This window comes from Onychostruthus taczanowskii, unplaced genomic scaffold (genome assembly GCF_017590055.1).
Source record: "Onychostruthus taczanowskii isolate IOZ18803 unplaced genomic scaffold, ASM1759005v1 scaffold64, whole genome shotgun sequence".
Lineage (NCBI taxonomy): Eukaryota > Metazoa > Chordata > Aves > Passeriformes > Passeridae > Onychostruthus > Onychostruthus taczanowskii.
The window spans coordinates 2,485,395-2,513,151 of record NW_024504122.1 but is presented as its reverse complement, the minus strand read 5'-3'; the positions used below and the strand labels follow the sequence as shown (position 1 = coordinate 2,513,151).

Below are 27,757 nucleotides of genomic sequence, written 5' to 3'. Positions count from 1 at the left end.
TCTCTAGAACAACACAGGCTAAGCAGATGCCTTAAACATGTCTCTCTTATCTGGGGTATTCACTGTCTTATCACTTAAAACCCTTTGGGGGTAGAGGCTGCTGGTCCCAAGAGAGATAGGATTTCCAAAAAAATCCTGAGGTTACATGCACACAAGCCCTCAGCACACACTCCTCAGCTTCACCAGTGCTTCCTGCAACACTCCTGAACAAACAGTGCCAGAGCCAGCCTGAGAACAGCCCCTTGTGCAGGCCTTCACCCAAGAAAACAAACACACATTCTCCTATTTGCAACCTTTATTTCATGAATAATTAAGAAGAAAACATGGCAACATTGGCAAATTGAAGGCATACATACTAAATACTCATACAGAATACATCATGGAGAAAGTAAATGCCCAGGTCTTTAGTGGTCCTTGCAAACTGAAAGCATGTTGGGTCCTCCAAAAGGTTTAGCTTAACATAGGCTTGCTGACTTCTCAAGTTCCAATCATTACCAACTTGGGGCTTTCAAACCACAAACAGGGTGAAATACAATTGGAACACTCATTCAAATTTTCCTCAGAGCTGCATTTCTCAGCTCTAACCAGAAGCAAACAACATGTTTTTTCCTCCTTGCCATTTAAATATATACACTAATACACCAGCCTAAGTATTCAAGACATAAGCACTTGTTGAAACACGTTCCATGTTATTCAGAACCTGCAGGAGCACATATCTGTACACACATTTATACATGTGGGTACATCTGTACATTTATGCAAAGCCTCTCTCTATGTAAGATATGTGTAAACTATTCAAAAAGCAAAGTACTTGCACTTGTCTGGAGGAATTTCTAAACCCATACACAGACTGACACACAACAGCTGTGTTCCAGGGAAGAGTAAAACCTATACAAATCAGAAAAGCTGGAAGGATGAGAAGAGCTTTTAGAGTCACTGGGTTTTATATCATCTTTAAAGGCCATGGAAAGTGAGCTTTAAATTAGCTATTTAGGAGATAGATTACTGGCTGCAGTGTCATCTCAAACAAGGTTAGTCCTTATCCAGTACAGTGCTGTGAAGTCAGACTGAGGCATCAATAAAATTCTGTTCTTCCACCAAGTCCAAAATTCCTCTCACTTCTGTCAGTTCTGCCTCACACCTGAACTGGCAGTACCCTCCAAGAGGTGGAGGGTACCAAATAATGCCCTTCTGGGTTTGATCAGGAGAGCTGTCCAGTATTAAATGGGATCACTGAATTACTTCAGAGACACTGAACAACTCCTGATCATTACTGACCTAAAGTGAACTTACAGTCTGGAGGCAAACTAGTCTATGCCTTGTTTAGTAGTGTTATACTTTCTTCCCATTAGACAATATATAGAAAAAACACATTTCTGTTCAAAAAAAACCCTTCAGATACATATAAAAGTGCTACTTATAGACAGAAAAATTAACCTTACAATACACATAAAACCAAAAGTTTCTATCACACTGAAATGTTATAAGTTACAAGGATTAATTACTTGAGAATGTTACATGTGTTTGTGCCCTCCTAGATGAACTGATTTCCAAGTAACCATCCTAACTGAGCATATGCAATAATTGGAAACCATTAAGAGCCTCCAGAGAAATTTCAACAAAAAACAAAACAAAAAAATATGAAAGAAGAAAAAAAAAAAAGAAGAGCCCCTTTTTCCTCATTTGTTGAAAGAGTTCAGAATCACAAATGGACTATTCCATTATTGCAAGTGCAGTCCACAGTCAGAACAGGTCAGTTCATGAACTGTGGAACTGGGACTGCCAATGGCTCCTGTGCAGCAGGAAATGTCTGCTGGGCTCCCTCACTACCATATAAATACACCAGTTACATGCAATTAAAATAATACATGGATCACTAGGTGAAAATGCACATCACACATTCCTGTGCTGGGGCAGAGCAGGTTCCAAGCCTTGACTTCCCCAAGCAGCTTCCTCATATTCTAGAACTATGCAAAATACAAAAGCCTTAGAAAAGTGCAACAAAACTAGCTTTATGACATTTTTCTTTCCATTTCCATAAATACAATCTCATAAAAATATTATTAAACAGAAGCATACTTCCCAGTGGAGAACTAACAGGCCACATTTCAGCTTTCAGTAAATGATTTTGCCTAAAATGAAACCCCCTGAAAATAGGGGATTAAAATGAAACCAGCTTAATTGCATCAGGCTGCTGTTATGTTCTGCCAGAAGTTCACCCTCCTGCTCTGCATCCCCAAGTCCTGCTGGGACTGATGGGAAGCTTACGTGCAACTCTGAGGCAGACAGTGGCCTTTGGGTAAGGAATATTCCAAGCAAAAGCTAATGTCACCTGGAAGGAAGTCATCTGGTATTCATAGGTTTTACTAAAGCTTCATTGGGAGGAAATAATTTTAATATCCCAGAATGAATTAGCTCCAGGAGATCAGGACAGTGGCTTTGTCAAACAGAGTTCAACAGAGATGCAACAGGTGTTGCATCTAAACAACTGACAAGTGTAGCAAAAACATAAGGAAAAAACAACTTGTGTCAATTAACAGAAATCAGAACTGTACAAACCTCAACCTTTTAAGTTATTTAGCATTAATTATCCACAGCATACTTGCTACATATTCCAGATGCTTAACATCTTGGGTTAGATAATTATAGAGTGTACTACAAGGCTGATTCTGAAATCAGGGAACACAACAGAAGAACCTTAGATGAAGGAGGGACACAGCAAGCCACACAGTAATTTAAAACCCATCCAGCCCCTCTCCTGTAAAGCAGAAATACTGTTAAAAATACCTTTCTAAATAGGAACAACTGAATGTATTAAGAGCTGTCTGTGTTTTGCCAGTCAACACAGTGACACTAACTTGGGAAAGCACAATGGCATGTCCAGCACTGGTGGCTGACAAAGACACTTTAATAGCCCTTCTCACCAAGTAATGTCTCAAACTGGTTAATATTAGCCTGAAGAAGGGGATACACTAATGGTAGCTTAAAGGAAAGAGTTGCAGAAATAGAGCTCACAGAACATAAAAACCAAACAGAAATAAATGTTTGCCAAGTCTAGGGAAGGACCACAAACCAACCACACAGTTAACTCAGTCCATCCATGAACATGACTGTTTTAAGGTTCTCTTTCTAGACCACCTCAGCATAACTCATTTCTAGACAAAAAGCAGCATGAAGATGTACAGCTGGATTCCTTCCCAGAAGAATTTTGCCCCTTAGGAGCTCCTGCTTGGGGCTCTGTTAGTTGCAAGAGGCAAACAAGAAGTGAAGCCACCACAGGAACACAGTTTAAAGGTGTAACTTTCACTTCAGCCTTTGGAAGGAACTGTCACACACCACCAGAACACCAGGCAGTGTCCCCAGACCAGGCACAGGTAGGAAGAAAAACACCCACAAGTTCTCCAAATCTCCAGCTTCCCAAATAATCTTGGTTAAAACTAGGCTGGAATAAAAGCTGTGCCCTGGGCCAAACCTGTACAGAAATAGAACTGAGTGAAAGTAATCTTCTGGTGATGCAAATGAACCCAAATGTCTGGAGTGCTGAAACTGAAAAAATAGCTAAGAACTTAACAGTGAGATCAGTAAGAGAAATGAGACTCCAATGTCACAGCCACACCATTCACAAGGCAGATCCTCAGCAGCTCAAGCCACTGCACCATGACAGGAGGGCTCCAATTTATTTCTCTTCATGCACCTAAAACCAGAGCATTCTCTGCCAGAGACATGAACAGGAGTTTACACCAATAAATTAAAGCAGAGTTCATTTAGCTCTGGTAAATTAAGGGCCTTCTAAGACACAATGATGGACATTACAGAAAAACACAAACAGTGGAAATATTTCATAAAATTGGAGACAAAAAATTATCAGAAACGCTACGTGTAACTCGAAGAATATATTTTATGCAAAAGAGAGCAAAAATCTACCTTTAAATCAGAGTATGTCACAATTATATACTATATTCTGGACAAACTATCCACAAACACAAATTTAAAAGTGAAAATTTCACTCAGTTTGTCAGAGGCATGGGAATAAGACATTTTTGTAAGGGCCAGAGATTCACAATGGAGATACTAAATTAGTGTTTCTATTGAAACAAACAGCCAAATCAAACTGGATTAAACAAAACCAACTGAAAACCAAATCTAGTGTAACACCTATAGGAGTGTCTCCACAGGGGATGACACAGCTGTACGTGGATCAGGATGTCCCACAGCTCCACCTTGTTGCCCAGCCTGGCCCCAGCTGGCCATGAGTAACCCTGATGTTCTACAGCACAGGCTTTTGCAAGGCACATAGTAAAATATAAATGGATGACAACATATTTTCAGTACATTCAGAAATACCTTCTGGATTAAAAGAGAAGTAAGTCAACATAAACTCGCACTTGACATGTACAAAAAACCACGCTGTTTCAGGATTAACTATGAACAGAAACAAAACACAACAGTATATTTATTTCACATCCAGAAGGGCTACTGCTATTTTTCCTCTTGAGCAACTGAATGTGGTTTGAACCTTGAGAGAGAGCCACACTGCAGAGTGCAGCAGGGCTCTGTGTTTGCTTTAGCTCCTCCATGGCTTCGTTCCTTCCCCTGGGCAGCTGTGCAGCACCTCACGCGTAAAGGCTCAGACACATCAGGACACAGAAACTTCTTTCTGAAGCCCAGGACCCCTGGGCTGGGTTCACAGAGTTTTATCAGACAGACCACACCAAGAAGAAGTTCACAGAGCTCTGAAGTTCATAACAAGATGCCTATTATAATTACTGCTAGCTTTTCTCTCTCTTCCTTTCTGAAAACCAGCAGTTCATGTTTTAACAGAAGGGATCTGGCAAACATGATTTCTCCTTTGACAAATGGTGACACTCTCAGGGTTATTGCAGTTAAGGACTCTGACAACATTCCAGGTAAATGAAGATGACCATTGGACAGAAAAAAAAAATCAGCTCAAAGCTCAAATTACCTCACCAAAACAGGTGATGAGTGAATTTAGATCAAGAAATGCTATCCTTTTCATTAGAAAAATATTATTTTTTAACTCTAAGGCAATGAATAAGACAATCATAGATAAGGATATCAGTTCAGAGGATAAACAGAAGGGTTTTAAAACACTGATTGGCAAAATCTGGAATTTAATAATAGGAGATAGAAAGCAAGACAGCAGTAATGTGTATTTCCACTAAGACTATTCTTATTGAAACTAATGAAGAAAAATAACTGAAGAAATATAGAGGAGAGGAAAATGCATTTCAGACTTTTATTAAAATCTATTAATGAAGATCTTTCACTTGAAACCTCGTTTGCAACAACTGTCTTTAGATTATGCTGGCTCTTCAAATACACCAATTAATAATCAGAGGGTCTCTACTTCTAGTTCTAAAGAGCTGCAAGAATGAGACACTTCTGCTCTGAAAACTTCTCCAAAGGCCCTCAGCACAGGTTAAGTAGTTATTTTGCAAAGTTCCATAATTCTCACAGGCACATATCAGTATAAATGTGTATTCTTATACAATGCTAGAGACATGCTGAATTATTACTCTTCACATGGGCTATGTTCTTCATATGATGGGGTTTTGGATTTGGCAATACTTTTGAGTTAAATCTGTGCTTTTTTACCATGAAGAAGTTTCACAGATGCCAAGCACAGTTGCATTCACTGGGTTAACATCTATGACATTCAAACTGTCCTTAACAGTCGTAAGAGCACCATAGAACAGATTTATTTTCTTTACAATGGGGTTACTGCTGAAAGAGCCTGTGCTTATAAATAGCAGCTGTTACAGAACTCACTGCTCAAGTTGGCTTCTGCTTAATATTAATGAGATGTTCCATGGCTGAACTGCTGCTAAGTGTTCAGAAAAGCAAGAGGCAGAAGCAATGACAGAGTGAAGTTTCCCCTGGATTTGACAAACAAGATTACAACAAACAGCTCGTGACAAATGGAGCCATGAAACCATTGGGAGCCATTAACATTCCACAGCAGGCCCTGAAGTGCCAGGACGTATCAACTCAATGATAGCTAAGGCACTTAAACTCTTTTGCCCAAGAGCTGCTAAATGAATTCAGGTACATTTTCAGAAAGAAAAAGAAGTTGAGCAGACTAAAGTTTCTCAATTCCTTCCTTGTGACAGTGAGTCATTTCCACACAATATTTGAGATGACTGGGTGGACACACATTACATCAGTTCCTCCACAGTCCTTCCCAGAGAACATCTCACCTTCTGTCACTCAGATGTGCAAGACCAACAAAAAACACAGAAAAAAATGGCAAAGCTGGATTTTGAGACAAACTACTTCATGATTACATCTTATTGAGAGTATCTTCTCAGCAGAAGAAATGCTATCCCAGTTCCAAACTTCCACCACAGACATCCACGACGCGTGCTCGTATTGCTGGAGAGGAAAGCCCGGGGCGGCTGCGTGTGCTGCACAGGCAAAGCAGGAAGAGAGCAAAGAACAAGCCAGACAAGGGGTGATCACTGATTCATTTCTCTTATAGTGGAAGCACAGGGACTTTGCACAGATTCCTTGAAGTGTAGTGTACCCTGAAAGCCAGGAGCTGCATGTGCTAGTCTTTACAATCCATAAGATAAAGATGAAAGCCACATCACTGTGACAGAGGTAGGCTTATAATGAAGCTTTAGAATGAAGACTTCTTCTGTGCCAGATTTTCGAGGTATCAAGAGCACTTTTCCCCTCAATTTGTCATTATGGAATCAAAGCTTGTTTTCCTAGAATATTGTGCACATTTTAAAGGATGAGAAATAGCTGTATAGGCAGTAACTAAGTTACCATTAAGAACTCTACTGTATGGGGCTGCCATATGCTGTGGGTAGAATATTCAGAGTCTGCGAAATCAGGATGCTACAGAAAGTTCAGTAATATGATGCCATGTTATTCTTTTCCTTCTCAAAGCTTGATCTGTACATTCAGTCTTCTATATGCCAGAGGAAGCATTCATCTCACTCTCCCAGCAAAGAAAGTTTCAGGAAGTCTGACTGGAAAGGCAGCAAAGAAGTAGTTCAGGCTCTTTAGGCTACATAATTAATCTGAATAGCTTAATAACTTGGGTTATTCCAAGCACTGTGGCAACAAGTTCTTACTTTTAAACAGTTGTTCCCATGCTTAGTAGCTGAAGCAATCTGAGGCAATCCATGATAGTGTCACTGAAGTTTGAGGGGACTCAAATGTTGCCAGTTTTCAGTGAAATGGGGATTAGCATTTCAGTAAGATTTCCATCTGGTAGCTCACGTTGGTTGTGTCCCATGGATCTGCTGAATGATTGGGGTTCAGGTTTCAAAGTATTTGTAAATTGCTGTAACATACAGCATGACATTCTGCCAGTCTGGACGCTCAGTTCGCACCATTTCATTGATGTCCTGTCACAGAAAACAGATTGGTCAAAATCAGGAATGAAAACCCTGAGAGCAATGTGGCAGTGTTTTCACACATTCCTGGGAATGGTAAATTTGTCAAGTTTCCACAATTTAAAGCACTGATGAAGAAAGCTCTGGTTTCTTCCATATATCTTGGTATGACTTACAAAATGTAATGAATAGCATATCTGTAGACAGTTCTTTTGTTGACTTAAGACTGAAATGCCTGATGCTGTGCATGCTCAAACTGTGTCCCACTGAGTACAGCTGGTACAACAGTCAGACTTTAGCGTTCACAGAACCCTGCACCAGCCTTGCAAATCAACACAACCTACCCAGGAACTGTGAGCCACGGAATCAAGGCCCAGATATTAATTGAAGTTCAAAATTCCCATCAGGTTAAGCATCAATAATAACTGACTCCCATCTACCCTCTTCAGCACATGTACAAACATAACAGTGTGATGCAGTTCCTAGTAATTTCTCTTTACTGTAAGGCTCTGTTTGAAAGCTTTGGATGCAGGAATCTCCAGAAAAAAAGAAGTTGTGAGTTCTTTTAGGTGAACACCTTCATCAGAGAATGAATAACTTCTACTTGCATTCCACTCCTGGTTACACACAGCAGGTTTCACACCCTTCTTAGCCCCTCACTCATGTAATATGGATGAGAAAAAAATGCACAAACCTCCACATCACACACAGTGTGGATGTAGGTATGCAAATAGCTGCTAACTTCTTCAGATGGATGCAATTTGCACTTAAACTGAATTCCATTCAATTTGCCTGTTTGGAGTATCTTTAATGAAGTACATCACAAAAAGGAAGGGCAGACAGCAACCATTTGGACCAAGGCTGAGTTAAGCAAGAATTTCTGTAGTTATTTTCCACTATCTCATTCTTACATCAGCACTTGGTAGAAAACTTCCACATCTGAAATCAGTGCCAAAGTCAAAGTACGAAAGCCCAGGAGTTGCACTGCCATTGTCAGCAAACACAATGCTGGGGGGTAAAAGCACTGATAAGAATCAAGGAAAGTGTTATTTTTAAAAACTCTGTTGTACTGTTAGTTGCTAACTATGGCAGCTTTGTTAGAACTTAGGTTGCAAAAGTATCACTTAAATCTCCTTTCTGATAATGGCCATTTCAGCTGAGCTTTTGTGGTCACTCACAAGGGTTTGGGATACTCCCAACTCCACACCTTCAGAAATGCTCCTGTTCTAGTAAACACTCTACTACTGAAAACTAAGTCTTGTGAAATTTGTGTAAGACATCTTTTAAGCAATCACTGAATAAAACCTTACAACTATTTGCAACGATGACAAATTAAAGTCTAAACTTAAGAAGCAAATCTCAACTCTCACACTACACTGAGAAAAAGAAACAAATTACATTGCTTGATTTGTAGCTCCAGAGTTCAAAAAATCCTGAATTATTTAGAAGTAGGTCAGAGACAGGACAGATTTAATGGATTCTTGAAATCTTATTCTCAAATTATTCTCAAAAAAATCCACTATCATTATTAATATTTATGTTCATACTGGGAGATAAGTGAACCTTCTTTTTAAAGCTTAACCAGTCTGCATTTCAGTCACTATTTAGTGCAATAACCTCTAGCTGAGCTCATCTGCTGCTATTTTTAAGTATAAACATCCAGATCTTTTGAGAATATAAAAGAGAGTAATTTTGATTTTTGTAAGTGGGTCATAATTCATTCAATATACAATTAAATCTTACCAGAGTAGATTTGATGCCAACACTTTCAGCTGCCTGAAAAGCCAAAGTGAAATTTCTTCTCTGCATGAAACATGAAAACATGTTAGAAAACAAGGAAATACTATTTTAATTTCAACAAAATGGTCTTAAGAATGTTCATAATAATGCTACTACTTAAATTTCAAATGGAGAATATAATATGACTACAGTAATTTTAAAAAGCCATAGGAATGAATGTGTTTTAATATAATCCAAAAATGTATAAAATTTTTTATTAATTGCCTGTTCAGAAGATAATGCTGAATATCATTGTCAGCAAAGAACAACTGAGTTATAAAAGACTAAAAAAGAGATTATTTATTCTCTGAAAAGAATAAATAAATAAAATCTCTTAATGCATTAATGAAATTATATTTTGTTTTCAGGATCTGTTATCATTGATTGTACATCCTGGGCCAACCAGTAGGTAGGAATTGTGGCAGACCAGAATACAAAGAGATGATTTGGAAATCCTAGTAACACTGGGGTTTTTAGAACTGAAATTAGTTCACTGGTCTTAATTAACTCAAGTTAGCTAAAGCACTGGAGTCCTGAGAATGGGATTTTTAATGTCTTACCTTGTCCTGGCTGTTCAGTTCTTGATAGGGAATATGGGCTGGGAGGTAAGTGTGGAGAACTGCACAGAAAGCCAGGCCATCATTCCAGCTGCTGCTGAAGTTTGTGATGTCAATATTCTTGAAGGGAAAAAAATAAAAGCAATATTAAAATCGTAATCTAACAATTATTACATGCTACCAATTCATCAATACTTCTTTTTAATACCTTCAAAGAAATTGGCAGAGAAAGTGGACAGCCCAATACCAAAGTTCTGTGGTAAGAACTGCACTACTAACAGAGGAAAACAAAATAATACAGTGATAAGAAAGTCAAGTTTTTTTATATATCAATCTCAGATAATTTTAGGTCCTTCCTCAAAAAAAAAAGTGCAAAATGTGGGCTTGAGTGTGTGTTAAAAGCTGTAAAATGTTGTGCTAGAGAAGATAATGGATTTGGTGCAACTGTACCACAAACACAAATTTAGAAGTGAAATTTTCACTCAGTTTTTCAGAGGCATGGGAATAAGACATTTTTGGGAGAGCCAGAGATTCACACTGGAGATACTAAATCAGTGTTTCTATTGAAACAAACAGCCAAATCAAACTGGATTAAACAAAACCAACTGAAAACCAAATCTAGTGTAACACCTATGGAAATGTTTCCACCCACAGCATCCAGAGGATGACACAGCTGTACGTGGATCAGGATGTCCCACAGCTCCACCTTGTTGCCCAGCCTGGCCCCAGCTGGCCACGAGTAACCCTGATGTTCTACAGCACAGCCCCAAGACAGAACAGCAAACAAGGCAAAGACGTGTACCCCAAATCTCTGATCAGACAACGTGCTCCTATCTGTTCATCTTCATTCTATTTTCTGCTTCTACCAAATTCATATCCAAGCAAAACTTCTAAATGATGAGGAAAAGTATTTTCTTTTTTAAACAAACCGTTTCTCTATAGAAACTGATGTGAACAAGATCACAAACAAAAGTTAACTTTTATTTGGAAGTAAAGATGTTCAAGCAGATTTAGTGCTGACAGTAGCAGAGAATCTTTGGGATTGAAACTGAAATTGAAAACTGCTGTCTTGCACTTTGATCTTTTAGTTCCCGTAGGAAACTCAGTGGCACTGGTAAATGCATCTCCTGAGACTGTATAAATTATTGTAGAGTCAGCCCAGTCCAAAAGAGTTATGAACAAGATGCCTCAGTGACCTTTTAAATGACTGTATATTTGGCTGTTGGCAGTCAAACAATGTTAGAGAGGCTAAGTGGATAGCAGTCAGTTTAAACTTTAATTAGGAAACAACCAGTAACAACAATATATCATATGTCTTTTACACTTTCATGGAGAAATAGAAATATGCTTTAATATCTAACCCACTTAACTGGGCTCAAGCAGAAGCTTATTTAGCTTTCAAACGGGAACAGAAGGAACTAAAACCTGCAGTGACAGAAGTGCAGGACCACAATCGGCTGAGCCAACATTTCACCTGACAGCAATTTAGTCACCATCAGCTGTCCTGGACAAGACACTAAAGCTGGTTATTGCTAAGGCAGAGAACCCCACCCAGAGCCAGAGCTCAGTGCCAGGCAGCCCAGGCCGCTTGGACTTCACACGAACAACAGCCACAACCTCCTCCGACAGAGGAAAAAAACAGAACTCTGGGCAGTTTCTAGAAGAATGTGAGGGAAATCTTGGTTTCCTGCTCAGCTCCAGCACTTGTGCTGTGAAGTGGCCCCGTGCAGGCCGGCTCTGGGGTCAGTGTACGTGCCGGGGCTCACAGGGCCCGCGGCCGGAGCCGCGCACGCGGAAACGGCGCCCGAGACCCCCGGGCTGTGGGAACTGCTCTGCTCTCAGCTTCCTCCAGCCACAGGCTGGGAAAACTCACCAGCAAGGGGAAAAAAATGAAGGGAGAGAAAAAAAAAACCCTCTCTCTCTTTTTTCCTCAAGAGAGACAGGAAATTGGATTTAAATTAATGCCTGGTTAAAGCTTTCTCAATGTTACTTAAATTAAGGAAACATATGCAACACATAGGATGAGGTTTTAAGGAAAAAAGGGAAAAATGTCAGACTGTTAAAGCCAATAAATTTCTACATGTGTCCATTTACAGAAGTCACTTTTTGGAAAGTTCTCTCCTCCTGCCCTGTACCCACCAAGGCCTCAGGCTCACGTGTTTGTCAGTAAGATGGATAAAGGTAGGGAGAGGGGCTTTTCCTGCCACAGACTTTGTGTGTGGCACGCTGGCTGTAAAAATCAGGTGTGAATGATCATGTGTGCTTTGCTATACAATCCACCGAGGGAGAAAAACTCAAACCTGGTTTTCACCTCTTGGCTGAAATGTTCTCCCTCCTTCCCTGAGATGACCAAGTGATGTGGGAAGGGGAGGAGAAAGATGTACACTGGCATTGCTAGAATGAAATTACAACAAGCAAAAGTCGTCTTCTCTTCAACATTACAATTGTACAAACTGGAAACTTCACTTTAATATTAGTAAGTATCCTCAGAATGCTGAATTTTTAATATAAACACTGTGGGGGGAAAGGGCCAGTCAGAGTACACCTACAAGTTTGGTTGGTTCTCAAACAAAACCAAACTCACCATATCCCATTTTTCTAAATCATCTTGTAGGGTCCAGCTTTTATTATTAAGACAACTAGCAGAAAACAAACCTATCATCCAAGAATTTTAATGTATCCAGAGAAGCTGAATTAAATACAACGGAAGGAAACAATTAAAAGGGACTGGTTTCTGTTTCCAATTGCTCTAAGCATTATGAATTATTATTACCTCTCAGACTAAAAGAAGTATAATATTGGTCAGACAGTAAAAACAAATGTAGAAATGGGACAGATTGTCATTTAAACTGAAAATTTAATTTTTCATGTAGGGCTTTGAGCACATAACTGGCACATTTAAATACGGCAAATTTTATTTCCTAAATGCTTTTAACTACTTGTGGTTTTTTTGAAAAAGCTTGGTCAGTATAATGAAATCAATCTTGCATTAAACTCTTATTTCTCAAAGAATTGATGGTAAACAGAACATCAGCCTAAAATCTCTGCCATAATTTCTTCTTTGTTACTGCTTTTATTAAGTAATTGGCTCTATTAAGAGAATTCTGCTGGAATCTAATCTAGAATTATTCTTCAAGAATTATTCTTCAGACCACAAAGTATTAAAGCAACTGAAGGACATACTTTCAGATAAATTGTCAAATGAGGAAAAAGCTTTTCTGGAGATAAATGAACTAGAAGGGCATTTATCATCCCTTGTCTATTAATGATTAATAGACAGGATGGGAGTGAAGTCACCTCTGTATTTGGGGTAGATGGTTTTTGAAAAGGTGATTTTTACAAAAGTTAAGTAACAGACCATTGTCATAAAAAGGAAGACACTTTCCAACCAGGAGTAAACAACAGAGTTAAAATTTTGCAAGACTTTCTGGAGACAGAATATAAAAATATAAAGTGAAAAATAGATGGTATTTAGAACAACTTGGTAGATCCACAACCAAGCAGCATTTCAAGCATGACTCCAGCCCCAGCTGAATGGGAAACTGCAGAGTAGGAGCAGCCACCACAAAATGAGGATTCCCTTGAGCTCACATAGAAAAAAAATACTAAAACCAGTATACCCCATGAAGCTATCTACACTGCTTAACAGACTGGGCTCTGCATAACATCAATCTATCAGTCTCTGCAAACCTGTGGCTTTTCTAAAACTTACCATTTTAAAATGGTTTTAACCACCATACTGCTAATTTTAAAATTTTCTCCTATTGATTTTTGCAATAATTCTAAATTAATAGAGGATCTAAAGTCAGTGAAAATACTTTTTCTTTGAAAACCAAGAAACAGATGTTAACTATTATAACCCAGTAACTCCTTAATTTTTTTATCCCCCCAGAAAACTTTCGCAGCTAAAAAACCCCACAAACATCAAGAAACCCAACTACAGAAAACACAGTTTCTAACTTGCAGTTACAAGTTAAGAACAAAGCAATTTTAATCACTTTTTAAGACACATCCCCATCTTCAATCTCCCTGAATTGTGGACATCAGAACTCCAGCAGAGGAGCATCCTGCACAGCAGCTATTTCTCCACCCCTTGTTCTGCACAAGGAGGAGACACTCCCATATCCAAACTTGGTTTGGCTCTCAAAAGAGTCAGGACATGAAGAAAATAAAAACATGTGTCTATGTCTCTGTTGTATTAGTTAATTAAATAAGTGGGTTGAGAAAGCAAAACCATTAATATGATTCTGTGCTATAATATATTAAAGTCTTAAAACAAGATTTTAGAAGTTTTAGTGTGCAGACCTTGGCAGGCTTCTTCCCATGGCAGAAAATTACTAGTAAAATGCTTTTAAAAGGTTTTAAAGCTACATGCACAAAAGAAAAGAGTATCCATTACAGAAGATTACAAAGGTTAACTACAACACAACTGCCATCCATGCTCCATTGAATCAGGATTCACTGACTCTCAAATCATGGAATAAAGCTGTGGCTATCTGCTTCTGGCAGTGGGTGAGAACATGAAAGTATTTCTGGAATAGACTTAGCAGCAGTCCCAACTACTGCCACCTCAATCCCAGCTTCTGGAAAGGTAGTAAGTGGCAAATATAGACCACCAAAATCCTTAAACACTGACTGGTAATGTTTCTTTCCATACCAAACACATGTTATTTTTCACTTTGGGCACAAAGAAGAACCATAAAAGAAGCAGTCATTCTCACAAAATCCAGTAATAGCTTCAGACATTAGTGTCTAAAACAGAGGTACAGACAGCTTCATAATTTATTCTAAATTTTGTCATAATTAAGTCTAACATTAAGTTGACATTTTTCTATTATCAGAATCCAATCCAAACACAAAAAGGAAGCATGTCTTTCCATAACTCAACCATTTTTGGCTAAAGCATCAACTTAAACCAAGGAGAGAAGTGTTTTGGCATCCTGACTGTTCTGATGAATCAACCAGACAGCACAGAATGCACACCCTGCAGTCAGTATTTGAACACAGGCTTGCATAAGCACAGTCATGTCCTTTTCTTGTGCATTTTTAAAATCAATATAGTACTTTCAATAGAATATGACCTAGCTCAGTGTTAATAAGTCTAAAAAAAAAAAAAAAAAGGAGCCTGAACAATTTTTTACTTCTAGTTTTGTTATTCCATACTTATTGGCCAAGCACAAATGAAAGCACTGCTTGATTCCAAGGAGCATTGAGCATAGCATTCAATTTTTTGCAAGACATGTAGCTTTGATCTGTACAGGAGGTAAAAATTAGGTCTTTGCAGCAAAAGTCTTTCCAGAAAGCAGCATTGCATGAAATAGAAGACAAGAGGACATGGCTACACTAAGTGTATCTGTAGATAGAAAGTGTGTAAATCTTAAAGAAAATTGAAAAAAAAAATAGTCTATTCTTGTTGCAGTTTTGTGACAATTGTTTTTTTGGTGTCAGACTTCTGGAAGTGAATTATCTTTCAGAATGCTGACAAAAATGGAAAATAAATTGAAATACTGGTAGAGATAAGAATGGGTAAGGATGTGTGTATCCTGTTTGTTGGTCCTCTTTTAACATGAAACATGCATGCTCACATCCTTTTTGGGACTTTTATTAGCTGTGTACTCAAAATGAAAGTCGTTGTGCTCCAGCCAGGGTAAATGCTCCATAACAGCTGGATGGGATTACTTTATGCTTTGAAGATATCTGGAATTTATGACAGTTTTATGACACAGCACATATTTTAGAGGAGCCAGGAGGAATCTCTCCTCTGAAAAATGCAGCACTTGGCTCTGTACTCTGCAGCAGTGTCAGATCCTGAGCAAAGCTAACACATGATGAAATTTCAACTATTTTGTGCCTGTTGATCTGAAAACTAAAGGTGATTTGTTCCTCTTTTATCTAAATGCTTATCTTGGGAGCAGCTCTCCTCTCTCATGGCTTAGAGATCTGCCCAGCCCAGAATTCAATGCAGCTCAGTAACTTGTGTGTCAATTGTGTCAGGACTGGAGGCTCTGGGTGGAAGTTAATAGAGAACCTGCCTCTGCTAGTCCTGCACTGACCTTCTGCAGATCACCATCCTCCAAACCTGAGCTCCAAGGAGAAATCTGCCTGCAAACAACACTCAGGCAGCATGTCAAAAGCTACAATATAGTAAGAGATGAAGTAATTCAGGTTTTTACACCAGAAACTTCTCTTATTTTCATTGGCTGTAACAACCTGCTTTTTTTACTGTGGTCTTGAAGAAACATTTGGAACACAGTTAAATATTAACAACTACATTTAAAGGTGACTATTTATTTATTCCCCTCCAAATTTGCTTGAATAGATCAAGAAAAGTATACAATGAGGTAATTTACAGTGTTTTTTAACAGCGTTTATTCCACTATAATGGACTGAAATTAAGAGCTTCACCACACTATCATATTTTAATTATTCAGCATTCACAAAGTTTCAAGCTTCTAAGGCAGAAATAAGTACTTAAGACTTTTAATCAAAAGCTTGAAAGCAATTTTCTAGAAGGGATAGGAAAGCAGGAGGTATTTCTCTTCCATTTTACTTGAGCTGACAAAAACACCATACCAGTTATACCAGACAATTCTGTAGGGCTGTGTTCTCCACAAGTATCTTGTGAGTAAAGAAAACCTTCTCTCTTTGAAACAGGACAGACTTTGGTGTGGGTTTTTTTGGATTTTTTTCTATTTAAAGAAGAGAAATTTATTTTATTAAATAAAATAAATATCAGCAGTATTTTACCCTGCTGAAAAGGATAAACCCACCCCACCACACCTCACACCTGGTGTTTAACAGGCTAAACCACTGGCAGCTCACCTAGAACTCTATACACCTTCAAAAAAATTCTAGAAATTAAAATTTCTATCTTATTTGTGTGATTACTGTTTTTTAGTATTTATTAGCTACTTTCCAGTATCCAGTGTGAAATATAACACCAGAAATGAAAGACAAAACAATACCAGGAGCAAACATGTCTCTGTTATAAAAGGAGCTTAACTCAAGGTGCATGGCTCCATCTTCCCTGTGAACCACCAACAGCTGAAATAATTTTCTATAAATACCTTACATGCATTTATGCATAAAGACCTACAGCTGTGAGACATCACCTCCAGGTGAGAGGGAGAAAACAAGACAAAAAAAGTGATTACTGTTGGCAGTGGATGAATTAGTTGTGATTTAAACACATCTTGAAAAATACTGGCTTACAGGGTTTTACCTAAGTATTGGTAGTTTCAAATGAATAGGACAAAATTAAGAAAATAAGTATTCTGAAACAAAAGGTCTTTCTTTTCTTTTCTTGTTTCCAAATGATGGTTACAATCGTTCAGGTGATTTTTAGAACTTGTTACAGACTCCATCTCATATCCTTCCTTTAGCCTGCCATATTTACAGCTAATATTGGATAGAAATTGGTGACTGGATAAAGGTGACCTACTGCCTTTCCTAAAGGAAAAGGTTGGGATATTTAGGACTTGTGTTCTGTGAGGCTCCTGCAGCAGCTCAGAGGCAGAGGAGGGCTGGGCAGCCAGCATGTACCTGCAGCTCAGAAAGCTTGTGCTGGCTCTCACCCAGGTGCTAAAGCAAACAAAACAACAGTGGTACAGAGGAAAAGTAGGGGTTCTGATGACAGGAAATGCTGTCAGGGGAGAAAAGGGAGCAGTGGCAGAGTGTGAGACACCAGGAAGAGCTGGAGATAAAGGGAGTACCCTGTCCATGCTTGGATGACAGGGAAGGAAGAAGAGCTGAGTATCTTCAGCAAGACTGAATGAGGAAGAGAGATGTTCATTACCCTGATGCTTGTCTCCTGTTTGTCAGTTTTGAACACACATAGTTTTAAAATAAAATTAAATGAAGCAGAGATTCATTGAAAATAAAAAAAGATCCTTATCTGTTATTGATAACAGTGAGATGCCAGCAATCTGGATAAGCACTGTTCACAATGAATACAGTGCTGGGTATGTTTAAAACATTAGAATACCACCAACACAGCGTTCAACCAGAACTGAATTTCAGGGGATGCTGAAAATAATCAAATTCTGCACAACAAAGAAATGAAAAAATGAGTGTGCCTAAAGCAAAAGCCATTCTTCTCCCAGAACTACTTAATATAACCTCCTGATACTATCTTACCATTTCAATGAAGGCATTGCAGTGGCTCTGCAGATGCTCTGTGCTTTCTCAGTACCATGCTGCAGGTTCTGAACCAAGTACAGAAAGTTTCAAAAGCTATCCTTTTAGCAGTGTTTATAAAACTCCAGGAATTAGAAGCAGCAATCTGTAGAATCAGAAGGGTATTCCTGAATGTGCACACAACTACAGAGTGAAGTTTGGAATAATTTCTATCACTTTTCCTAACCAGATTAACGAAGCTGTCAAATTCATCTTTCATGTCAAGACAATATGGGAAAATATTTTTGCACTTAGTTCGAGGATTTATAAAGCAATGTAACATCCTGCCTTTTTTAAAACGTGGGGAAGGAGAAAGGCTCTTTCCACAAAGCTGCTTCTCCTCAGAAATAGCACAGTTGAGTATCAGACGTGCCACAGGAAGAGGGGGAGGGTTATATCCCAGCCTGTCCATTGTGCTGGAGGAGGACTTTTCCTATGGATGGGCCACCATCCTGTTATGTGGCTCTCAACTTCCTCCTGCATTGTGAGGCTCAAGTCATGGAAAGAGTAAAGTTCTTAAACTGAGGATTGTGTTGGGAACTCCAAACACTTTCAATACAAGTTAACCAAACAAATACATCATGGTCAGACTATTAACATCCTGGTTTAGTTTGCTGAAGCCGCTATTCTTTTGAAAAAATAATGTAATCAGGAGAATTCTGGACAGTTATCTTGTTAGTTTTTTTGGCTTCTGATAACATTTGGACCAAGTGAAAAAAAAAAAAAAAAGTCTGCAACCACAGTGGAAAGCCAAGTTCAAAATGCAAGACAATGCCACCTTCACAAAACAAACTGTCCCTAAGAGGGCAAATGGGAGTGCATTCAAAGACCCAAAGAAAACCCTATGATAATTACCTATAAAAAAGAAATCTCTGAAATCTGAGAAATGGTACTCTAGCTGCATTTGGGAAACATTAACTTAAACATTAAGTTGATAAAGTTTCAGCTCCAGTTTCACAAGTGCAACCTGTGAAAGGCTGATTTCAAGCACCCCAGTGGGAGGGCAGCTGCCCCCTTAAGAAAAAGCTGTGGAGCCAAGTGACTGAGGAGCTGCTGGTGCTGGAGCAGCACCGGGAGCACACGTTCCAGGGGGAGGGAACAGGACATGCCAGGGCACTCAGTCCATGCAGTCAGGTGTGGAGCAGCCTGGCACCACTGCACACAGTCAGCCAGCAATGCAGGTACCTGGTAGCCCTCTGTTTTCTTCTGGCACCACTTCAGCAGGGCGTTCCTCTTGGAGCCTCCATATTCTCTTGCAAGGGCAGACAAGGGATCTTTCCTCTCTTCCCTAGGAACAAGGCCAGAAGAGCTTATAACACAACAGAAATAGGTATTTATAAAGGCTCAAATAGAAGGACAAATTCTTGGCACGCTGGAAGTAGCAGGATACGACACTTATGACTGAAAAACAGAACACCCAGGAATACCTGCAAAAGACTTTTGAGTTAGTTTGGAGTAATTCTTTCATTAGCAAATAATCTTTCTTTTTCCTTTAAGCTTTTTTACTAGATCTTTCCACCTCAATGATATATTTCTTTCTAAGAGTTTGAAAAATTAAACTCACAACACAGTAAGTTCCAGCCTGAACCATTAAGCTAACTCAAGTGACTTTATTTCTTATTTAGAAAGAATATAAACTGATGCTATCTCTTTTGCATCTCATGGCTGATTACAAATGTCACCTTGAAACAACAAGTTTGCATATGAGCAGCACGGTGTTATTAGCAGAACGTTTGCCTGAGACCTGGAGTTCTCAAAAAAGAAGGGGGAGATCTATGTAGGCTGATCTGCCATTTGATGTATTAGCACAATAAAAGCAGTCAATTAATTTCAATTCCAGTTTGTCAAGCTATCTTAAGTAATTTTTTCCTAAAGAAAAGATTGGGGAAGAAAAGAACAACCTAACTAAATTGGCCATTTTTTCATGAGTCTTACATTACAAGTATCTCTTTACCAGACTTCAGAAATTAATTCTTAGATTAAAAAATATATATTATAGAGGCTAATACTTCTTTAGTGACCTGGTTACACGACTCAGTATTTCTATTGATATTATAATGAACAGTCTTTGACAAAAGGAGCAAGTACCACCATTATGGAGACTAGTTACCACACAGGAAGTGTGACAGCAATTGTTCTTGTTTTTAATAATCTCCATTTGGAAAATTAAAACAAGACAGCTATCAGTGAACTTCAAAGACTTCCCCATCTGCCATTTTTAAAGAGTTCTATCAGATGTAAGCAAAGTTTTCACAAAATTCATCGAAATTATACCCTAAGTTACTCTTTCTGAATATTTCCCAAAAGACATTGGGACTGTATACATTCACTCTCAAATCTTCAACTCTTTGTTCTTTACAGCCTATATGATGACTGGACAGAGGGGTGGAATGTGTAAATAAATAATAGCACCAGTGGATTCTCTGCTGCAGATTTGCAGGTAGCAACTCTCCAGCTCCTGCTAAGGGAAAAGAAAGCATCCATGGAATGTGAGTATCTTCCTGTGTGCGTGCTATAAACAGAACACCAGAGACTGTTCCATGTACCAGCATCTCTTGGTCAATGCACAAAAGAGAACGTGGCCCAACACACAAGCAAATGTTTCAAGGCACTGATCTTAAGTACATGTATTGCAGTTTTCTTGGCCAGTCTTCACTGACATATGGATGGGCAGGATCCCCAAGTTACTTAGAGATAACAGTTGAAATAGCCACGAAAATTTATGCCCAGCAGGACAGTAAACACAAAACAGTAACTGCTATCCTTGATGCTGAGCCTTCAAACCTAACTGCTCATCTTGATTTAACATGACAAAGAAGTCATTAATTGTGCATTTAAAATATGAAATAAATTATGTGAATAGGTCACTGTACCAAAACTTCATAGGCACCACATAGCCAGAATGATGCTTCAAGAAATTCTGTATTTCAGTTCTTAAATCAGTACAAATATCAACAACTTACACTGGTGATTTTCTTCTTTGGTGATTGAAATAAGTAACAATGGGATTGCATATTCAATCTATAATGAGGGTTATGCAACACTATGAGAACTGAAGAACAGAGATCTGGGGCAACAATAGAACTCAAATAAAAATATCCCTCTCTCTTTATGCTAAACATACTGTTTAGCCATGAGGGAGCTGTACAGCCTGTTCTCAAATTCCAGCAAGAGCACATGGTTTATATCAGGTTCTCACAGTTATGAAAACACTGCTGAAAAAAATAAATTAGAATTAAATTGTATGGAGACAACGAGAAATGGTTTAACATACAAATCTTACATGTTCACATATTAGGTCAACTGCATTCCAAATCAAAGAGCTAATGAAGTTTCAATTAGAACAGAGAACAGTAAACTGCAAGTATTTGTTCTAGTGAGCTACACCAATAACTGTTTATCTTCCAATAACTTTCAGAAAAAGGTAGGGGAACAGAGAAATCTGATCATGTAACAAACTAGAGTGTCTCCAAAGCCACACTCATCACCACACACCCACTGCTGCACAGCCCATGAAGTCTTTTGTAGCACTGAACACTGCAGGCAATGGTTTGGGAGCACAGTAATGATTTCATAATTATAACTACACTTTCACCCTGGAATGCCACACTATTTGCCCCAGTCTGCAGACTGACAGCAATACAACTCAATGTTACCAGTTCTAAGTTCATACACAGGTGCTTTTTGGGTTTTTTTAAAACTTATTTCTGGATGTACTCAGTTTAAATATAGGTGCTAACATACACATTAATTGCTGATAGTAAAGTACCCACAATTAAACTCAGTTTAATTTCTGCACAATAAAAGGAGGGTGGCACTGAGGCCTGTCTCAGCTGATTTCAGAAAAATCACTTTCAAAAGCACCCACAGCTGTGAACACCTTAGAATTTTATACATATTGTAAGTGTGTCTGACCATTAAGGGTTTAATACTTCTGCTGTACAAAAGCCTTATCAGGAACCTCTGTGAGAAATGGTCTTGACAGAGTTATTTAACCTTTGTCTGCAAATTTCCCAATCCATGAAGCAGAGCTGAGGACATACTTCACTTGGATAACATGAGGATTAAATAACTTTGAAGTATTCTGACTGATAACACAACAGAGAGAAAAAGTTTTATATTTACCACAGACTTATCTTTTGTCTTACTAATCAAAGGAGATTGTCTGGCCATTTGTTGCTCAGACTTGCACTATGACTCCATCTGTGGGACAAAAAAACCCAGGTCCATTCACTCATGGTTATTAAAAAGACCTGCCAGTGTCTGGGATTAAGATCCGGGCATGCTGCTTTTTGTCTTCAACTGGGATTACAAAAGTTAAGATTTATCATGGTCTCCCTGGGTCCAAGCCAGTCTGCATGATCTGCTCCGTGTGCTGCAAGCTCACTTCCTGAATTTGGCTTCGTGGTATTTTGAACTGCTATTATTATTTAGTGACACGACTTAAGCTTGCTTTTCTAGTGGAGTACGAAGTCTACTATTAACTCATAAGCTTTAAAAAGCTTAACTTTTAGTGTAACTTTTAAAACAAATACTGAGCTGCAGAAAAACCTTTCTGAAGCTCTTACAGATTACTGAAGATCATTACTGCGTGGGGTCTGCAGTCTCAGCAGCAATATTATATACTAGAGGTATGCAGGCAGAGAGCTGTGGAATTAACCCCAATAAAGCATTGTTACCTTATTCTGCTTCTGGTTGTAGGGGTGACTGATGCTGTAGGAGAAGATGAGAGGGACAGCTGTGGTGAGGTGGTGCCCATTGCCATGAGGGATGCTGGGGATGCTCCGTCGGGTGCGCTGATGTCCCGCTTCATTTCCTCACTACTTCTTCGAGACACTGAGGAGGGAATCGCCCAGGCATTTATCACTTGCAAACATACAACTTTCAAACTTGCTCTCAGACAAGCATTAGTTCAAAAACCAACCACAGAAACCTATATCTAATAGTAGGTGTTAACATTATTCTTGATGCTTTCCACTTTGGAAATATGAAGGATTTAGACTGCACTAGAAACATTTATGATCAAGCCTGTATTTTGAAGCAAATAAAGTTTGATGGATGCATCTTAATGGAATATGACTACTTCCATTTGAAGGATTTAATGAATGAGAAGGAATTTCAACATCAAAACATTTATTTTCCTCTAGCCCATATAATTACACTGCAAAGCTTCAAGTAGTTAAGGAAAAAGAAAACCAAATCAGTTTAGGGATGACAGCTGTTTTATTTCCATTTAATTTTAATGAAGAATTGGCATGTACGTGATGCTCTGGACATTAATTAAATATCATCAACAAGAATATCAAATGTTGACCTGAGACCAATCAGCCACATTCCACAGAGCTTGCTCATTTTATCAAAGGAAATTATTTTTCTTTCAAACGAAAGCACAAGCATTGTACTCTGTAAAACCAAATTTGGAATTGTTACATATTCTCTACATGGAAGAGTTTCCAGTTAAAAGTATGATGTTTGCCTTTATACTTAAATAATCTCCATTGTTCATGTTTGTGCAAATCGAAGATTCAACTCTCTACATCAATCAGGGACTTATTTTCTAATGACCTGGGGGAAAGTACATTATTTTATAAATACCAGACACAAAAAGTTTGGGTTCTTATACAAACAAAAACTATCTAAAACTTGTAAGCATTTACTCAAATATAGGGGTTTAAAAAAAAATTGATCTAAAATCAATTCTGCCCAGATTATACAAAGCATCATTTTCACAGTATCACACTATTTGTACTATAATTCATAAAGATTTGGTTTTAGAAGCCCCTGCTGATACTGAGACATCAGTATATACAGCTTGATAGTAAACTAACACTCTGCATAAACTTCTATTTAGCAAGTCTGGCATTTTTTAAATCCAAAGTTAACATCAAATGTCCAGCAACTACCATCAGTAATACTGAAGAGTATTTGTGGGTTATGCCAGGCACAAAGCAGACCTGTAAGTACATGACTGAAATGAGAGTTCCTCATTTTCCTGAGCACCCAAAGCCGTGGTGTTACCTGAAATGGATTTGGCACTTTCCATGGCAGGGACTCTGGGCAGAGACGCCGGCCGGCTGGTGGAGGATGTTCTCAACAAATGCTCTGGACAAAGAGAAGGGAGGGAGTCATCCTTACTGGGGGTTCCAGTCAAGTGTAAACAGTCAGGTCTGAGTCACCAATATTGCCCACCAGTGCCTGAGTTTGGCTCTTTTAGGGAAGGCAGGTGATTCTGTCTGGAAGATAGAAGAGCCCTAAAATTGCCTACTGCCAATGAAGTGCACCAGGAGCACCATGAGCACCTTGATCCTTTTGCCCTAAAGCCTCTTGCTAATCCACTTGCCCTGGTCATAAAAACATCCTTACACCAAAAGGCTGAGAAAGGAATCCCCATTCAGACATGGCCAAAAATATTCAATATGTCTTTCACAATGTTCAGTGGTAAAGCTTTTTTCTTTTTTCCAGTGGATTGCTTTACCTCTCAGGTGACTTCTTTTTTCCTCCTCTCTGGTTTGTTGGATTGACATTTTTTGGGCTTTGGGGTTTTTTTTTCATTCTATTATTAAATAAAACTACACATTTTTTCCTTTCTTCCTCCATGCAGTAAAGTCTAAAATGTGCCTTTACATATTGTATTGCAAGATCAGCTCTGTCTAATGCAAATGAGTAAAAAAAATTACGACAAAATTAATTTTCTATAGCAACAAATCAAAGATATTTCCCATTATGAAGTATTCCTTCAAGTAAAAACTGCAAACAAAAGGTTTACATACTCCTACATAGAAACACTTAGATGACAGTAATTTGAATATAAAACCTCATGGAAACAAGAATTAAGAAAAGTGAAACCCCATTTATTAACTGAAAATGTGACATTTTCATACATTGCTGGAGATACATTAAAAATATATCTGTATGGCTGTAAACAGGAATTCTGTCTGGCACCCTCACTCCTGGAACACAGTCCTGCTCCTGCATTCACTGATTTGAAAAAAAAACCACCAAAGCCATGTAAAACATACCATTCATTTTGTGTTTAAGCTTATGTCTAACCCTTACGTCTTACCCTGAACTCTGTAACAATTAAAGAATCTGTATTATCTTCTTGGAAAGGCATTTCAATATTCCTAAAAATATCAAAGTTTCTAAAATTAAAACTGCAGCTGCATTGTACAAATAGCCTCAATATGGATTCAACAAAAGCAAGAAGGAAATCTGGCACATACAGACTATTATGAAGTGCAACAGAAAAAAAAAAAAAACCCAACCCTTTAGAAAACAGCAGACCTCAGGAATACCAATTGAGAGGAAATATTCAGCCTGGAGTCATATGGGGATTATCTTGAGAAACATCTACACACAAAAAGCCCCTAAAGCAGGCATAAATCAGAGAACTACACCCAACACATGATAGCCATTCATTCTCACAGGAAGAGCACATTGTGACCAGTGTTTTGAGAGACAAAACAAAGTTCACAGAACAGGGGAATATTGGGAAATAGATAAATCAACACTCAATCCCATTCAATTTTTCATCTGACTCCTGATGGTTCAATATGTAATAAGTTTATTTTATTGTTCATATGCAATACAATGCCAACCATCACCTTTGTTTCATTTTGGGGGTTAAAAAACCTGTAACCCCAGAGGTTGTTTTTTTTAATATCTGGACAGCTGCAAGACATGTTCCTGAAATTATCTTATCTTGATTTTACAAGTGATCTTAGTTTATGCACACACTAAAACTTGTCAGAATAGTACCAAGTTATCAGCGTGCAATTGTGGTTCTGTTGGAAATTCAAAAAAGCATCTTTATGTTATATCACCACATGTGATGAAACACAAGTAGAAAGAACTTAAACATGAGATAGCCTACGAATCTACTAAGATATTTAGATAATAAAAAGTACGTAACATGATAATACTTTGGATACTAAATATTTTTTTAAAAACTATCAATAGCAGTGCTAAAACCAAAATTTAAATGAGCTTGAATCAGTACCTTGAACAGGAATTTCTGCATAGCTTGGTCTTTTGTCTGTCAGTGTAGCAAGGGGTTTTGAAGCTGAGATTGGCCCACTTATGGAATGCCTCTGAAATGGAAAAATACTTGTGTCAGACATAACTAGAAGGTAAAAAAATCAAATGTGGAATTACATAATAAGCTTTAGAAATTCAGATATGATATTATTAGTACTTTTAAAGAACTACAAAAATAAAGAAATCTTTGAAAAATTTTCCTTCTTTACTTTAAAATCCTTTACTTTTGCCAATCTGACTATGCCTTGATCCTGTAACATTTACTTCTTTAAGCTCAGACTTGTTCCTCAGACCAATGTTAAAAATTAAGGCTGCGAATGCTGCTGCAGTTTTTGTATTAATTCTCACCTTCATTTATATTTTGTTTGAACAAGCCTGTTCTGGTTAAACTTGATGTGTTTATTTAAACCAACGGAACCCCCTACACAAAGCCAAGGTTTTAGTGCATGATCTGTGTTATTAGCATAAGCCTTTATAGCTTTGTGCCTCTTCCTGGAAAGTTGGGAGAATGGTGCAATGGGTACAGTGACCCAAAGCACTCTTTGCTAAGAAAAACACCACTAAAAAAACTGGGTTTATTCAGAATGTCAAGTGCTTTTGTTCCCACATATTTAACTGAGATGCTCTGGGAACAGAGAGACATATTTTATTATTTGTCAAAGATATAATAAAACACAATTTTTTTTTTTCCTTCTCAAGTCACTTCAATTTTTGTTCTCCTCTAAAGAGCTATGAATTGAGCATTTAATTTTCAAGTTTTATATAAATATTTAGCAATATATGGCTTTTAGCAAGCACACGATCACAGCTGTGTTCAGACTTGTACACACAATGCAGTAAGCACTGAAAAGGACTAAAATAAGCATTTTAGTCTCACACAGTGAATTGTACAAAGCAATAATTACCCTCATAGTTACTGAAACAGATTCAGTTGCTGAAGGCTCATGGAGGATCACCCACAATTATTTCAAATTAATCATTTCAAAGAGCCTATTGCAAATTATAGTTCATTCTTTATTCACCCTGTCCTTTCTATTAGATTCCAATATTTAATCATAATCAGTCCACTAATGTGTTTATCCTGAAAACTCTTTCTCCATCTGGCCCAAGGTTAAATGAGTCTTATCTTCACAAAATACTAAAGGTCAGATGTTTCTCACGCCAAATTATGTAGGCAAGACAGACAAATGCAGAATTGTGATTAAAATAAGTTAACAGTATATACTTTACAGCACCCCATAGCACAGGCAGGATTACAGGGCTACGTATTCATCAGCTAGAGTCAAACTAGAGTTATGCTTTTCTGCTAGAAATCAAATGGAGAGAACAACTGTCAAAGTACAGCATGAAGAATTTCATCACTTCATCTACCCAATGTCCTGCACACACACACACACAAAGATTATACCTTTATATGTGCAGGTGGAAGTGACTGTGAGCCATGCACAGAAATGCCCATAACAGCTTCCCCTAAGAGCTGCCATTTCACACTTACATCACCTACTTAAAAAACATCCAAACATTTCCTAACTAAAGGATATGAACTGTACCAAAATGAGCCATTTCATTGCATCTCCCCACCCCAGGAAACAGCTAAAATATGAGGCTAAAATAAAAATATTTAATTTTGGTTCGCTTTGGGACTGGCACTACAGACACAGGGGAGTACAGAGTTTCAGCCAAGAAACACAGGTATGTACAGAGCTGGATAACCATATACCTTTATCCCTTAAAAGCAAACATCCTTTGTGGGAATTGTCAGAAAGTGGCTGTATTGTCAGAAAGCTGATAACTTGCTGTATGGCAAGTTATCAGCTATTGGTCTTGTCTCTTTGCAATAAA

At 38.2% G+C, this 27,757-nt stretch overlaps 1 protein-coding gene across 1 annotated transcript in view; it reads right to left on the bottom strand.

The window, feature by feature from the left end:
* Positions 1 to 277: 277 nt before the first annotated feature.
* The window catches only part of SPECC1L (sperm antigen with calponin homology and coiled-coil domains 1 like), a 50,717-nt gene continuing 23,237 nt past the window's right edge, over positions 278 to 27,757 (bottom strand). Inside the window, exons 10-16 of the mRNA XM_041420333.1 lie at positions 25,878 to 25,968; positions 23,897 to 23,980; positions 22,558 to 22,714; positions 19,064 to 19,166; positions 9,707 to 9,823; positions 9,111 to 9,170; positions 278 to 7,379 (exon numbers count right to left, since the gene is read on the bottom strand). Coding sequence (XP_041276267.1) covers positions 7,290 to 7,379; positions 9,111 to 9,170; positions 9,707 to 9,823; positions 19,064 to 19,166; positions 22,558 to 22,714; positions 23,897 to 23,980; positions 25,878 to 25,968 — 702 coding nt within the window. The 3' untranslated portion in view covers positions 278 to 7,289. The remainder of the gene's footprint in view (positions 7,380 to 9,110; positions 9,171 to 9,706; positions 9,824 to 19,063; positions 19,167 to 22,557; positions 22,715 to 23,896; positions 23,981 to 25,877; positions 25,969 to 27,757) is intronic.